The 16,324-nt window shown below is 38.7% G+C and overlaps 2 protein-coding genes across 6 annotated transcripts in view; both read right to left on the bottom strand.

Moving 5' to 3' along the window:
* LOC113159545 (nuclear GTPase SLIP-GC-like) overlaps positions 1-14,969 on the bottom strand; it is a 61,380-nt gene extending 46,411 nt beyond the window's left edge. For all 5 annotated transcript variants that reach the window (XM_026356299.1, XM_026356308.1, XM_026356325.1 and 2 more), the window contains exons 1-2: positions 14,881-14,969; positions 14,535-14,677 (exon numbers count right to left, since the gene is read on the bottom strand). The gene's annotated coding sequence lies outside the window, so the exon portion shown is untranslated. The remainder of the gene's footprint in view (positions 1-14,534; positions 14,678-14,880) is intronic.
* Positions 1,888-12,466, bottom strand: LOC113157485 (nuclear GTPase SLIP-GC-like; the record flags this gene model as incomplete). Its single annotated transcript, XM_026353009.1, has 20 exons — positions 1,888-3,185; positions 3,442-3,511; positions 3,620-3,701; positions 4,040-4,173; positions 4,767-4,875; positions 5,143-5,260; positions 8,148-8,305; positions 8,401-8,574; positions 8,672-8,793; positions 8,949-9,036; positions 9,128-9,221; positions 9,491-9,666; positions 9,786-9,991; positions 10,296-10,515; positions 10,636-10,852; positions 10,967-11,082; positions 11,682-11,715; positions 11,915-12,021; positions 12,139-12,189; positions 12,350-12,466. Coding segments are annotated over 20 exons (2,415 nt in total), but the record flags the coding sequence as incomplete, so codon positions are not given.
* Positions 14,970-16,324: the final 1,355 nt, after the last annotated feature.

Here is a 16,324-nt window from a genome sequence, read left to right as displayed (position 1 = left end):
GACCAGGCCTTGCTCCTGGCTAGTTCACCGTCCGTTAAGTGCAAATTGGCTGCACACAAACGTTCTTTCAGGGAAGCAACTAAGTGCCGCTCTTTTTGGGTGAACTCAGACTGCTGTTTGAGCTCCAGCCAAATTCCTTTTCCACCAAGCGACGCAAGGTTGTGTACACTCTCTCTCTTCTCGGTGGTCGGGCTCATGAGTGGGGAATGGCTGAATGGGAGAAACAGGATGAGTACTGTTCCTCCTTTGATAAGTTTGTGGAGGAGCTGGCCTCCATCTTTAACCCTTCTGCGCATCGCCAAGTAGTGGCAGCAAGGCATTTTTGCCTATCCCAGAGTTCTCAGCCTTTGTTAATTACACCAATGGTTTCCTCACCCTGGCTGCCTCGACTAACTGGAAGGAAGAAACACTCTGCGACATATACTATGAGGGTCTTGCAGATGGTGTAAAAGATGAGTTGGCAGGACATGTTCTACCCACCAGGCTGAAGGACCTCTCCTTGGCGGTTGCAACCAGACAAGTCTTCACAGAGCAGCAGACGGTGCGGCAACAGGACAGGCGCTCTCGGGGGCGCGCCTCTCTGTACAGTACGTTTTTTTTTGTGTTAGATATATAATGTATAATAATATATAATATTTTCTTATACAGTAAATTTATAAACATCGTAAATGTATTTTAATGCTACATTTCAATGTTAAGTCACATTGTGGCAGGTGTGAAACAGGTTACATCGTGAAATCCATTATTTGTCTTGATGAATCTTAAAATATCATCTATCTAGGTCTAGCATGTTTACTGTATGTCTGTATTTGTTCATGTTTCTGATTTGGTAAGTCACAACAATATTTAACCACATGTGCGCAAACTAAATTAGCATAGTAATACATTACCTTTAAATCTTGTTATCCAGTCACTAACGCCCCATTTAGTTAATTTGTTACAAACAAAATCATCCATTTGCAAAAACAGTACCTGTAAAACCAGTAAATCGATAAAATTACCTCATTGTAGTCGTACATGTATGTCCAGACTCATATTATTCTAAGTTTATTCACAAGTCTAAGCAACATTTATGCCAGATGTACTTAACATTGCTTGAGGTGTTTCTGAGATATAGACATGGAGCACAAAGATATGAGGACATCAACAAACTATTTTGCACAAGGTCAATATTGCTGTTCATAATTGCCTTCAATAGGAACTTAGTGTTAGCTGTGTTTTCAAATGTTAGTTATCTTTAGCTAACTTTAGAGTTGTTACGATGAGAAGTAAAGGCAAAATGTGTCTGACATTTATATCAGCAATCCTGTTCCTACACCAGAAAGGACCTATAATTATGTTTTCATTTGTACTTTTTTTTTTAGCTGTAAAGCTAAAAAAAGCTTTTTTTTAGCTCTTTAGCTGGAGGTCGCTTTTTTCTGTTCCTTCTCTCTCTCACTCTCTGCAGCCTTTGTTCTGCACATGCGTTCTTGCAGAAACCTGATTACATGTTTACGTGGCAGAGTAATCTGCGTTCTTAAGGAGAACATACAGGGGAATCAGGTTTCTCTATTCGCCTACCCCATTATAGTAACAGGGTTTCACGTTTATTTTCCAAAGACACTGAAGAAATCAGCTTTTTGGGGACTTAAACCTGGTGTAAACACACTGAATAAGTGGTCCATGAATTTTACTAACTGTACAACATAAATGTCTAAAAAATGTATTCAGAGCTAACTACAGTATGTATCAGAACCAGTTAATAATAATAAATAATAGTAAGAATAACTAATTTGACAGTATGTTCAATTAAAATGATTTTCTTTTATTTAAAATTAATTTATCAACACTGTATTATGTCCATTACATTTTAGAAACATGACAATACAGTAAATATCAATATGCAGTAAGAATAATATGTTTTTTGTGTGTTATATATTTCTTGTGTTAAGACACAAAAACTAAAAGAGGAAACAAAACTAATGTTCACTAATTCATATGCTTCAAGACAATTTAATAATATGCAGTAAAATATTTATATTTATATATATATATATTTAATGAGATCCTCCCTGTAACTGGCACAAATACATTTTTATGTATAATAGTCCTAGGCACTTTTAAAAGACTTCAGTCCTTCTTAGATTGTTTCTTACACATAGGTCTTGCTGAGCTAATTTCAACAATTTGTCAATCTAAACCGTCAACTGTAAACTGCTAACTCAACTAACTAAACATTAATTTCCTTGTTCCAGTGAGGAATATTGTTAAAGTTGAGTGCATCCTGTCTCACAGAGGCAGTGAAAAACTTTTCCATGCATTTGTTACTAGATTGGACTACCATAGCTCCTTACTAAATTCTTCTAAAAATCCTTAAAAAGTCTCCAGTTAATCAAAAATGCTGCAGACAGAGTTTTGACCAGAATTAGCAAGAAGGCAAATTATCAGGTAAATTCAGGCTATAGTGTGCATATATGTATAGTATCACTGAAATTCTGTCCTAAACAACCAACACTAAACTCATACAACTCAAGCTTTAAAATATATCAAAGAAGAAAAAAATGTTACATAAATAAAAAAACATTAATGTAATATTCAATTCAATAATATTCAAGAGTCACAGAAATAAACTCATAGACCCTGATTTACTAATATAAAATACAATAACAAGTACCAAATTGTGTGTGCATTTTGCAGGTGATCTGATATGATTGATTCCGTTATTGACAACAGGTGCAAACAAGGTGAAGACAGTCCATCCTCATTTACATGAGGATTTTGCTTGTTTTGTTTCACTGGTTTCTGTCATGAAGGGATTGGAGAGTGACTAGGATAAATGCTAGAGGATTTTTGATTCCGAGAAATTAAAGCTGTTAGTGGGATGAAGACTCATACTGAGACTTCATGTATTACAGAAAAAAAGAGGTTTTATGGAAAGATCACTGCTATCACTTTAAACAGCAACTACAAATATTTTATGTGTTGCCTCATTCAGTGCGTCCTGTTTGTGCAGAAACCAGAGTAGTAGATCTGCTTGTGTTGTTTCTTTGTGCTTCACCTTGTACGTGATTTAGTACACACAAATCTTTAGTAAACAAGTACAAGTACAGAACAAACATCAGTCAAAGAGAACAGAAATAAAAAGTCCAGAGATTTCTTGCCTGCAGGGACGTTCAGTGGGTAATCAGGCTTCTGCTGTTTCTCTCCTGAAATGTCCACAAGAGGTAAATGGTGAATTTGTGATGCTTAGCAGTGACGGTTAATGTCTGTGACAATAAATATAAAATTTGTCTGTGAGGACAAAGCTAAATCATGTTATATTTAATTTGTGGTTTAGATTATTAACTAAATTATATCTGGGTCATGGATCACCATTAGTATAATTAAAAGCACCTCCTCCTAATTAAGATCCTAAAAACATTATTCAGATATTTCAACATATGTTTTACCCATTTTCTTTACATTTCTTCATCTCGGCTGCCCCCCAGTTCTTCATAGTATTGCTTCACCAGCTCAAGCTCTGTTGAAAAATCTAAAGAGATAAAACAAATTAGAGTGTTTTTTATTTAAAATATTTGGTGTGTTAATTATTGAAATTTCTTCAGTTCATTATTTGATATATTTGATATGTTGTCTTTACCTGGGATAGAGTGATCATCTGTATTGAGTGACAGTTCAATTGCTTCATTCAGGGTTTTCTCCAGCATTTCCATGGTTTCCTCCTATTTTAACATTAAAATCAATCATCACAGTCACTCACACAAACAAATATCTCATTCAAAATGATTATGCCTGTTCCACTCATATATTACAAACACACAAATTCTCATATAAATGATGTATGTATGCATGATGCATAGAACTGCGGGGCTTTTTTTGATAGCACTTTGCTTTGATGTTGTTTCTTCTTGACTTAGATTTTGTTTGCTTGCCTTGTTCCTCACTTGTAAGTCGCTTTGGATAAAAACGTCTGCTAAATGACTAAATGTAAATGTAAATGTAATGCATAACATGTTTTACTCTATCATGACTGTAATATAGATTTAAAAATGTGACAAACCATTAACTTCTTCAGAAGGTGCAACATGACTTTTTTAGCCATTTTAAACATAATATTCTTTGAATCTCGCACATGCTTCTCGATTGTCTCCCTCATGTTCTTTAGCATATCATCTCCTCTGAATTCTGCTGCTTCTACAATAAAATAGAAAATTGTTTTCAAAAATAAATTTACCATTCATTTATATTGCATGTAATGTTAGATTTTATAGTAACAGGTTACATACAGTACTGTGCAAAAGTCTTAGGCACCATTTGCTTTGTTCTTTTATGAACGATGACCAGTATTTCTTTTTTCTTTGTTTACATTAGAAACACAAAAATGCGTTTCCTTGGCTTTTGCCTTTCCACAAAAAACATTTCTGGTTAAGCTTCTTTAGGCTGCAGAAGGACCAACTTGGCATCCACATGAAGCTGCCAGATACTGAACCAGGTCCTTTCTGGACTTCTCAGAAGAAGAAACTCTGGGAAACTTCTCATCGGATATCCCAGATTTCTCTACAGAGGTTAAACTTAACCAACATAATGTTAAAACAAACATGTTTATTCAGATACTTTTATGTGTTTTATCCCTGTGAACATATTTACTATGTACACTAGCTGTCTTCCAATCAAGTGACTACACTATAAATTGGTATATAGTTATAATAGCACTGCCAAACCAAAGGAAAATGGAATGGTGCCTGAGACTTTTGCACAGTATTGTATGTCAGCGTATTCTGTTTTACTTTCATAACATTCTTGCATGTATTGCTCGACTGTCCCAGTCAGACTGCAGTAGACTAATTTCTTGCGGTCACGAATGATTTTGCTGAGTTTTTTCTTAATTTTTTTTTCCTTAAAGAGAGAATAAAGTCTATATTTTACAAAAATATGAATGAACACAAATAAAAGTAATTTTTTTTATCTGGCAACACTTGCTGAAGTGTTTTTTTATACAGTACTATGTGACTGTATCAGCAGTTCTGTTGTATATAACGTAGAAAATGCTAGGAGTAAGGATGCTTTCAAAGATAATACTGTCCATAGTTTTAATTTATTTATTTTTATATAAACTTTATAATATGATTGATTGAATAGATCAATACTGTTCTCATCTATTACCTCTGTCTTGAGAAAGATTATTTGTAGTTTAGCATCTTTGTACTTTTCAGTCAGCTCCTCAGTGTGAAGTGAAAATGAACTGATGACTCCATGGAACGGTCCACATTTTCCTTCATTCCTGAAACATTAAAGTGAAATATTTAATTACATGTATACATATAGTATTGTAATATTGTATATATAGTATAATGTACAGTTACACAGTAAAATGTAGAATTTGTTATTTGTAGAGTTGTGTTCCAGAGCCCAGACTGTGTGTGGAAGTGAGCCCGACTATCTCTAGCCGGTACCGCTCAACCTCCAACACAAGTTCAGGCTCCTTTCCACCCAGTGAGGTGACATTCCATGTCCTCCCCACGGCTGCCACCCAATCCACACTGCACCGGCCCCCTATGCTCCTTCCTGCGGGTGGTGGGCCTACAGGAAGTCGGTCCCACGTTGTTCCTTCGGGCTGAGCCCGGCCGGGTCCCGTGAGAAAGATCCCGGCCACCAAGCGCTCGCCTACGTGCCCCGACCCCGGGCCTGGCTCCAGGGTGGGGCCCCGGTGACGCCGATCCGGGCGACGTAACAATCCTTGATTTCATTTTCATCATAAGGGGTTTATGAACTGCTCTTAGTCTGGCCCGTCGCCTAGCACCTGTTTGCCTTGGGAGACCCTACCAGGGGCTTAAGCCCTTGGCAACCTAGCTCCTAGGGTCATTCGGACACGCAAACCCCTCCACCACAGTAAGGTGGCAGTTCGAGGAGGGGCAGACCTGGCAGACCCAAACATATTGTGAGGGTCTGTTGGAAACATCTGGTGGAACCCTCTGTCAGAGAGGTCTTCAACTCCCACCTCCGGGAGAGCTACAATCAGGTCCCGAGAGAGCCTGGAGACATTGAGTCAGAGTGCACCATGTTTTCAACCTCCATTGTCAATGCGGCTGTTCGGAGCTGTGGCCGTAGGGTCTCTGGTGCCTGTCGTGGCGGCAATCCCCAAACCCGGTGGTGGACACCGGAAGTAAGGGAAGCCGTCAAGCTGAAGAAGGAGTCTTATCAGGCCTGGTTGGCCTGTGGGACTCCTGATGCAGCTGATGGGTATCGGCGGGCCAGACGTGCCGCAGCCCGCGCGGTCGCAGAGGCAAAAACTCGGACCTGGGAAAAGTTCGGCGAGGCCATGGAGGAGGACTATCGGTCTGCCTCAAGGAAATTCTGGCAAACCGTCCGGCGCCTCAGAAGGGGAAAGCAGTTTCCTGCCAACACTGTTTACAGTGGAGGTGGGGAGTTGCTGACTTCGACTGGGGACGTTGTAGGACGATGGAAGGAATACTTTGAGGATCTCCTCAACCCCGTCGACACGCCTTCTGTTGAGGAAGCAGAGGCTGGGAACTCAGGGGTTGATTCGTCCATTTCCCTAGTCGAAGTCACCGAGGTAGTCAGTAAGCTCCTCGGTGGCAAGGCACCAGGGGTGGATGAAATTCGCCCCGAGTACCTTAAGTCTCTGGATGTTGTAGGGCTGTCTTGGTTGACACGCCTTTGCAGCATCGCGTGGAGATCGGGGACAGTACCTCTGGACTGGCAGACCGGGGTGGTGGTTCCTCTTTTTAAAAAGGGGGACCGGAGGGTGTGTTCCAACTATAGGGGGATCACACTCCTCAGCCTCCCTGGGAAAGTCTATTCCAGAGTGCTGGAGAGGAGAGTTAGGCCGCTAGTCGAACCTCGGATCCAGGAGGAACAATGCGGTTTTCGTCCTGGCCGTGGAACACTGGACCAGCTCCATACTCTTGCTAGGGTGCTCGAGGGTTCATGGGAGTTCGCCCATCCAGTCTACATGTGTTTTGTGGACTTGGAGAAGGCGTTTGACCATGTCCCTCGTGGCATCCTGTGGGGGGTACTTCGGGAATACGGGATTCGGGACCCTTTGTTAAGGGCCATTCGGTCCTTGTATGACCGGAGTAGGAGCTTGGTTCGCATTGCCGGTAGTAAGTCAGACTTGTTCCCGGTGCATGTTGGACTCCGACAGGGCTGCCCTTTGTCACCGATCCTGTTCATTACTTTTATGGACAGGATTTCTAGGCGCAGCCAGGGGTCGGAGGGAATCCGGTTTGGGAATCACAGGATTTCATCTCTGCTTTTTGCAGATGATGTTGTCCTGTTGGCCTCATCAGACCGGGACCTCCAGCAGGCACTGGGGCGGTTTGCAGCCGAGTGTGAAGGGGCTGGGATGAGAATCAGCACCTCCAAGTCCGAGGCCATGGTTCTCAACCGGAAAAAGGTGGTTTGCGCCCTCCAGGTTGGGGGGGAGATCCTCCCTCAAGTGGAGGAGTTTAAGTATCTTGGGGTCTTGTTCACGAGTGAGGGAAAAAGGGAGCGTGAGATTGACAGACGGATTGGTGCATCGGCAGCAGTAATGCGGTCGGTGTACCGGTCCGTCGTGGTGAAAAAGGAGCTGAGCCGAAAGGCAAAGCTCTCGATTTACCGGTCAGTCTACGTTCCTACCCTCACCTATGGTCATGAGCTTTGGGTCATGACCGAAAGGACAAGGTCGCGGATACAAGCGGCCGAAATGAGTTTCCTCCGTAGAGTGGCTGGGCGCACCCTTAGAGATAGGGTGAGGAGCTCAGTCACCCGGGAGGAGCTCGGAGTAGAGCCCCTCTCTGCATCGAGAGGGGCCAGTTGAGGTGGCTTGGGCATCTGTTTCGGATGCCACCGGGACGCCTCGTAGGGGAGGTTTTCCGGTCCTGTCCCACCGGGAGGAGGCCCCGGGGAAGACCCAGGACACGTTGGAGGGACTATGTCTCTCGGCTGGCCTGGGAACGCCTCGGTGTCCCCCCGGAAGAGCTGGAGGAGTTGTCTAGGGAGAGGGAAGTCTGGGCATCTCTGCTTAAGCTGCTCCCCCCGCGACCCGGCCCCGGATAAGCGGATGAGAATGGAATGGAATGGAATGTTATTTGTAGACTTTCTCCATAATTTATACATTTAACCATCAATAAGTTTAAGTCGTCATTAAAGAATTAATTTCTTACGGGAAGGTCTTCTTGAATTCCTCATCAATGCTGTCAGTCAGCCATGAAGATAACTTCAAATTTAGGTTTATTTGTTTCCCTTTTTTTTTTTTGTGGATACCACTGTTCTTAACTACACACTTCAATACTCCGTGAAAGCCACGATTTGCTGGCTTTTTCTGAAATTAAGTGTAAAATACATATCTTTAATATATATCTATATTAATTAAGTGCAAAATCTGTTGTTTCATGTATCTATTGTTCAAATACATACAGGATATAAGATGGGTCGCAAGGTTACTTCACATGAACGAATTGATTTTTCAACCCCCTCATTAAGACATTTTTCAAAGGCCTCATACGTCTCATCCATGGATTTTCTAATATGTTGAAGTTCATTCCTTAATTTGTCTCCAAGGATTGAACACACATCTGCTTTGCTGCCAGCCTGTAATCAGAAACAAAACATTCGGTTGTGAACCAGAGTGTTTTATTTTTCTTTAATAAATATGAGTGTAGTTTTTTTTTTTTTGGCTTGAGCTTACCATGTCTCTGTAGCTGGACCCTTGGATCAATGAGAGAATCCCAAAAGCTCCAGATACATAGTTTAATGTCTCTGAGTGACAGTCATTGAGATTTTGCAGAAATTCCTGAAGTTCAGTTATTTCTGTAAAATAAAAAAGTAGTTTGTATTATTACTGTATTTAGATTTAAATGTTACGATTAATTATAATACTGTTCTTATCATTGACATCTGTCTTGACAATCAGACATTCTTGTTCAAGTGTTCAAAAACTAAATGGATCTGGATACTTAACTGACCAGTTTCATCTCGCTGTAGATTTTGTTTTTTTAGAAACTCTTTGGAGCTCACTGTGAACACTTTGAGACAGTCATCACTGAAATGTTTCTGAAAGATAAGATTAAGTTTTCAGGTAGATTTACAGCTGTACATCATTTGTTAGTTTGAGTTTATGTCTAAATCAATCTAAATAACTCACCTTAACATTGTTAAGTTTGTTAAATTCTTTCTGCACTTCTTTCTTGGCTTTCATGTTTCTTTTAAATATGAGGGTACGAATAGCATCTTTTGAACTGTAACGAAACATTAATATTAAGTCATATTTAAAAATGTATTTAAAGCAAAAAAACCTGAAACTTATCAGCTGTCATGTGAAACATGTCACGTATGTAGGATTGTTAACAAATGAAGATCTAGACATTGCTTAATTGAGCTGCATTTTTTACTATTGTACTGTGACAATATTATAATTACAATTTCTAATGTTTGCTCCAGATGCAAACACCACACAGTGTTTAATTTGGTTGTGATTATAACTATTTTTGTTTTTGAAATCACTCACTGATCATCCCAGTTTTCCAAATGATCAGACTTGGTGCAGATAAAATGAATCTGCTGACACTGGCCACCATTTCCCATGAGGCTACAGGCACTCTCCAGGATCTCCCAGGGTTCTTTCTCTGCTGCGGCTCGATTAATCTCGGTCACAATCCACACAGTACAGCATTTTCCAACAAACTAAAGAGGCAGAACAGAGTTAATTCCACCTAATTCTTTGTCAGTGCTTTGTAATAACATTAAGTTAAACCACTATAATTACAGTGTAATACACAGGGAACAGCATGTGACTAAATTACCCCTTTCCACATTCGATCTCTGCTCTTGTTACGGTCTCCACATCCAGGAAGGTCCACAAGTGTGACGTGTTGGAGAAGATGATTGTTGGGCACCCTGACGGTCACACACTTCACAAGTGGCCAATACCACCTCTTTACTTCTTTACTTTCTCCATCGCTGGAGTCGCTTCTTGTGTATTTAACAAATTTTGCAGACAACTCTCTACCTGCACAAAAAAGTCTAAATTGATCACATGTGTGCATTTTCCCAATATTACTGGACCTAATTCAGACCTTAAGTGCATCTCGTACTTCGAGGTTAAAGAAGTGATCCTGTCTTAGATCTAAAATACATTAGGTATCTAACTAAATAACGTCAGTGAAGGATAAATTTGACAGGGGTCTGTTGTTAGTGAGCAAGAAAAGTCAAATCTATCATGAATTATTTTTTTACATACTGAGAATTACTTGATTACACTTTGATGTAAACATTTGTAAAAATAATGCTGAACAAAACTAGAATTAATTTACTTACTGATTCACATGTTAAAATTTTCCTCTTATTTTGAAGAAATTCTGGAATTTCTTTGAAATATTTGTTGTCCATGAGGTTTTCACGAGATATGTTTCTCCATTCTTCTCCGTACAAGGCTGACAGCTTTTCAACAGTGTCAAGATAATCTTCGTCATCTTCCTTTTCCTGATCATTCTTGAGAATATTACATAAGGACCACAACTCATCTTTCCACTCCTAAAGAACAAACATGAAATAGTTCAACTTTGTAAAATTAAATACAAAGTAAATCAATAACTGTTTATATCAAATCTCAACAGGTTTCTTGTAAAAATAACATTTTTCAGCTCATTTTACCTCTTTTGTAATGAACTCTATCTCTGCCTCATACTTGGGGTTGTGCATATTAGCCTCCACTTTAATCATGACTGAGGTACATGCATTGATGCTTCCAGAAGGCAGAAGGTTGGATTCTCCAATGATGGCATTTATCAGAGAGCTCTTTCCAGCCCCAGTTTTACCAAAGACACCAACCAGCTCCCTCTTGTCTGTGTCCAAATCACAGATTTTAGTCCTGTTGTACAAAGTTTAAATGTGGGTTAAACAATTAATGTGGAAAATATACAAATACAAAATCAGGAAGACCCTAGTCTAAAACAACAATTAATAAGGAAAATTTAACACTTACTTCAAGAAGGCATTGAGTCTTGTGTTCTCTTCAAAATATAGTCTCTCATAGACACATCTCATGATGTTTTTCACATCAGACAGTATGATTTCCTCTGTCAGAGTAAAAGTAAAGGACTATTCAGTACAAACTTTAATCAGATTATCTATTTTAATGCCCAATGAGGTGTTCTGATATACAACAAGGGAGAAAAGGAAAGTCAATATACAATGCTTTAGCATTTATCAGCAGGCTTTTACTATGGCTAATTACCAAACAGTAATAGTGTTTAAATTATAATCTGGGATATACAGTATCAATGCTATGGACACCTGCTGTTCAGTACACAATTATGTAAAATTCGGTATAACAAATATGATGTTGACTATTAGAGATGATCAAATTTGACAAGGAAAAGGAAAATCTTTTATTTCATAAAATTATATGAAACGATATCAGCAGAATGTCATTTCATATGAATCATAATCCTTTAGTAGGCTGTTTTTTCACATGTTGTAAAGTGATAAAAATACCTGAGTATGATCCTTTGGCGTCAAGTAGTTGCTTCTTTGCTGGGGTTTCTCCTTGAAAGTCCACCTTTCTCTTTCCTTAATGAAAATAAAGAAGCCTTGCATAGTTTTTTATCTATCAAAACTAATGAAATTCAAGTGCTTCTAGTTGAAAACATCCATTACTGTACAACTAAATGTAAGTGACGTGATACTGTGTATCTCACCTTTATCACTTGTGAAACTGGTGGACGGCCCAGCCTGAGAAGAGAAAAGAGGGAAATTATATTCACATTAATTTGTCCTTTAACAGAGATCTACAGGCTTTAAGACATATCTTGATAACTTACAGTATACACAGAAATCTACATTTCACATCTCATTCAATCCCAACCATGGGAAGTGGAGACCAGAATGCAGCTAATTCAGATTATTTTGTCATAGGAGACTTTAGTATCTCAAATCCTTATAAAAGAAGAACAGAAATATTTTTACTGACATGCTTGAGAAATTCAATATCATCCTTACCTGATCAGAATCAGGTGCTTCTTCCTGCTCCTGTTGAACCTGTGGAATAAAGTAATCTGTGTACGGTTGTGTATGATTTTGACCAAACACTGAAACTTTCTATAAATATAATAACGACCTGTTTCTTAAATATTACTAATTATACATTTGACTTACATGTGTTGGAGAAACAATCTCTGCTTCCTGATGTGCTGTATTTTGTTCTTCCTGGAGAAGAAATGATTTGTTGCTGCTATTACTGTTAATCACATAATATAATATTTTATGTTCAGGTACCACTAAGTCTTATAATGCCATGTACTGCAAACACATAAAACCATTGGTGACACCAAATAAAGTACTTGTGCACAGAGAAGAAGAACATCACCTTGAACAGCTTCAGTCTTTTCTTGAATTTTGACCTCGGTCCCACTTTTGGAATCAAGCCATCAATTTCTTGATCTTCAAGGCATTCAAGACTTTCCTTGTCGATGCCTTCATCTGTAATCCAAACATATTCAGGTCAATTATAGCAATGCAAAATTATGTTTAAATGTCTTATATCTGACCTACTTCTCTATCTTCTACCAGTCTGCTGTAGCCAGTGCAATATTCTTTGCTTTCTTCTGCTGGGGCAGCAGCATCAGAGCCAGCAACACTAAGTAACTGAACAAGCTGATCAGGAAAGCTGGCTCTGTGCTGGGGGCTTCTCTGGAACCTTTAGAGCAGGTTGTGGAGAGGAGGATGCTGCACAAACTGCTGAGCATCATGGAGAACAGCTCACATCCTCTCCACAGCCTGCTTCTCCAGCTCCGCTGTGACAAGGAACGGTTCAGGAAGTCATTTGTGCCAACAGCCATCAGCCTGTACAATGACTCTCTGACAGAGAGTCAGTGTCCACGCTGATGTGTAACTTAGTCACTTTACATTCAAGTCCTACTGTGTGTTTTGTTGGTATTACTGTCTATTCTCTGTGTTATTCTTGTACTGCGTCTCGTGTATTGTTGTGTAGATCATGTTACTCAATGTTCAAATGTAATCTTTCTAGCCATCACTGAGGCCCCCATTCAAGCTTAATTTCTTACAAACAAAATCATCCATTTTTCCAAGATCAGCAACTAAAAGGTAACAATAATCGTTTTTTTAACACACTAAAGCAGATATTTTCTAAAGGCAACATCATGAGGTCAAATTTTACATCTAAAACAAATATGTTAACATTCATTATATCACAAATACAAAGTCATTCATAATAAAAAAGGGGGTTATACACAGAGTCCTTGTAATGTTATGCTGAGTCCGAGTGGACATTTTATGCCATATGTAATAGAATTCCCTCCAGATGTTTCTAAGATATACAGTGGAGAATGAGACATATTTTGGGGTCACAGTGATGTTGACCTTTACAACCAAAATCTAATCTGTTCATCCTGTAATTGGACACTTCACACAGGTTAGAAGAAATTTCATCAAAGTGTTTCCATGAAATCCCCTTCAAAGGGATGGGGTGGATGTGACATCACAGTGGTCCTGACCTTCGACTAGTGAATACTAAAAGTTAACTGTTGTTACTTTTGTTGTAAAATGACATTTACAATAAAAGCACAGACATGAGGTCATTGATTTTGACCTCTAACCACTAATATAGAGATATATAAAGACATAAACACAACCTGAAAACATGTCTTTCGCCACAGCTGTTACCAGAATGAGGGCATAAAAATACAATGTTGTTTTATGTAGTTGTGCCTTAAACATTTTTAACATTTATTTTGTGTACCTAATAACCTAAAAATACCTTGATAACAACTTATACACAGCTGTTAGGTGGATGTGGGAGAGCAGTAAATGAGATGTGGTTTTGACACCACAAACTTTATTTCTGCTGTACAAGCCAACTTCATTTACCTGTTCGCTTTCTCTTTCTTCACATAACGAAATATTTCTCTCTTTTCTTTTGTGCTTGTGTGGCTTTACATACTTCTTTCAGTTTTAATAAAGAAATATGAACTATATATAACTGAATAGAAATGTAATATTAACAAAACAAAGAAAGTGTATAATTCAAACTGTTCCTTCCTTTTAACCCTTCCTGACCCCTAAGTCATCAGCATGATCAATACTTTCACCAACAAGCTGTTTAATACAATCTGACATTCTGACCTCTGCTGGATCATCTGTGCAGTGCATGCAGTAGTGGCCTTTGCTGAATCCAAAATGGTTGCTTTCACTTGTGAAAGTGAAAGTAGCTTAGAAATGTTATATTGAAACAGTTAACACACAAGGTATATTATCTGTAAATCCCTCAGTAGTCATTATATTGGATTTCATGATGAAATCTGCTTAACACCTGTCACAATGTGACTTAAACTAATATGTCACATCAACATATATTGTACAGTTGTGTCAGGGTTCACAGGGCCAGAAATGTTAGAACTTAGAGGAAGGTCATAAAGGAAACAAAGGGGATAGCTTTACAGACAGTGAGTTAAAACAGCATTTAAAATAAAAAAGAAGTGTCAGCAGCAGTATATTTAGTTAGGAATATAATGCCTTGAAGTTACTGTACTTACATTTTGTCTGTTCCTCTTCAACACACAGACACGAGTCCTCTGGTGATTCAAGCACCTTTTTTTATATCAACTCCAGCTCTCAGAAGTACTCTCCTCTCAACCAAAGAGCAGGTTCAACACAATCAATTCAACTGTAGAAATACCTTGCAGAAACAGATTTAAATACTTACTTTAATTAGCTATTTATTTGTGCATTGTTACTTATGAGTAGTACAAACACACACACACACACACACACACACACACACACACACACACACACACACACACACGATCTTCACCAAGTCACATATATTTCATCCAAGCTGAAACGCAAACAGTCATATCATATCTTTTATATATTTACCGAACAGACCCGTTATTGGTTCAAAGTTCCTGCTGAATGTTGTGCAGGTCTAATCCAGAGCTACAGGAAGTGCCTGCTCCAGGTGATTGCTGCCGTAGGTGGTTCAACGAAAAGAAAAAAACAGGAACAGAAAAACAGGAAATTGCAGAGGATTCACTTACTTTTTCCTGCACAATGAAAATCAAAAGATGAATACAAAGGATTGACATAAAAGAACATACAATACATTGAGCGCAATGTAACTACAGCACGTCTATGAAAAGTCTTAAAAGAGTATTTTACAAGTGGAGAAAATGGAAGAAATAAGCGGTCTGACACACCCATTCAAATGTTACACATCATGCAGAGAAAATGTAAGAGATACATAAAAATACACTACTTACGTTTGGATACAATTTATATTTGATATAAAATATCCAACTAATCTTTTTGACTGATGATTGTGGAAACTTGCAAAAAAAACACCAAAATCTAAAAACTCCTCTTGTTCCTCCCATAGGTGGTCTTTGTTGCTTCCTTTACCTTGCTCGGTCTTCTTTGCCTCTCCCAGTGCAGATCATAATCCAGAGAAAGCAGCCGCTGAGCCAGGTAAGCTTGGACACGACTCAGCACGCAAGCACACGTCTAACACTCGCCTAATGTTCACCAAAAGCCAGCTCACAAATCTAACAGATTTTCACACTGAGCCACAAAAGCGACAAAAAGCGGTGAGAAAACAGTTCTCCAGCTCTGTGATTCTTATTGTAGATCGTCCTTCAGTCCTTTTACTTTAACTGACTTTTGAGATTTAATGCATAGTACAGATTGAGTACTTATAATAGGTGACTTTAACATTCATGTAGAAAAACGCAATTGTTAGATCGGAATGTTTTCCGAGCACAGAACACATATTTATTAAACAGTAAGTATGTGAATAATCCTCTCACTTGTTTTTCTTGCTGTAAACACTAGAGTGTAGTAGAAGCCAATATTTTGCAGAACAGATGTTATAAATTAACACCCACAGTATGCGTGTTAACATTTAACCATGGATCACAACCATGATCAAAGAGATACAAGTAGTATCTCTTCATCAAATTTGAGTGCTTAATGATTTGAATTTAAGGAAAATATCTCTATTTGACCTCCAATCTATCATTTCTGAATGATAAAAAACAGACGGTCCCACAAATGACACCAGTTGGAATTTGCTGCAATTAATAAGTGAAAGTGTCCATAATTTATAAAAAAGAGGGGATGTGAAGTAGCCAGAATGAAGTCCAGATGCCAGGACTGCATCTCCATACATATAAAGGGTATTATGTGACACTTTATGTTACAGTGCTGAAATGCATGATTATTATTCATTACACTGTCTTAATAAAATCTGTTACCACAAATGTTCCTTTCTCAGATTTCTAGACAGAAATAATTTTCCTAATAACTTAATTTTCATGATATTATG

The sequence above is a fragment of the Anabas testudineus genome, chromosome 8 (genome assembly GCF_900324465.2).
Source record: "Anabas testudineus chromosome 8, fAnaTes1.2, whole genome shotgun sequence".
Lineage (NCBI taxonomy): Eukaryota > Metazoa > Chordata > Actinopteri > Anabantiformes > Anabantidae > Anabas > Anabas testudineus.
The sequence above is the reverse complement of the archived record's forward strand: the minus strand, read 5'-3'. Positions and strand labels throughout refer to the sequence as shown.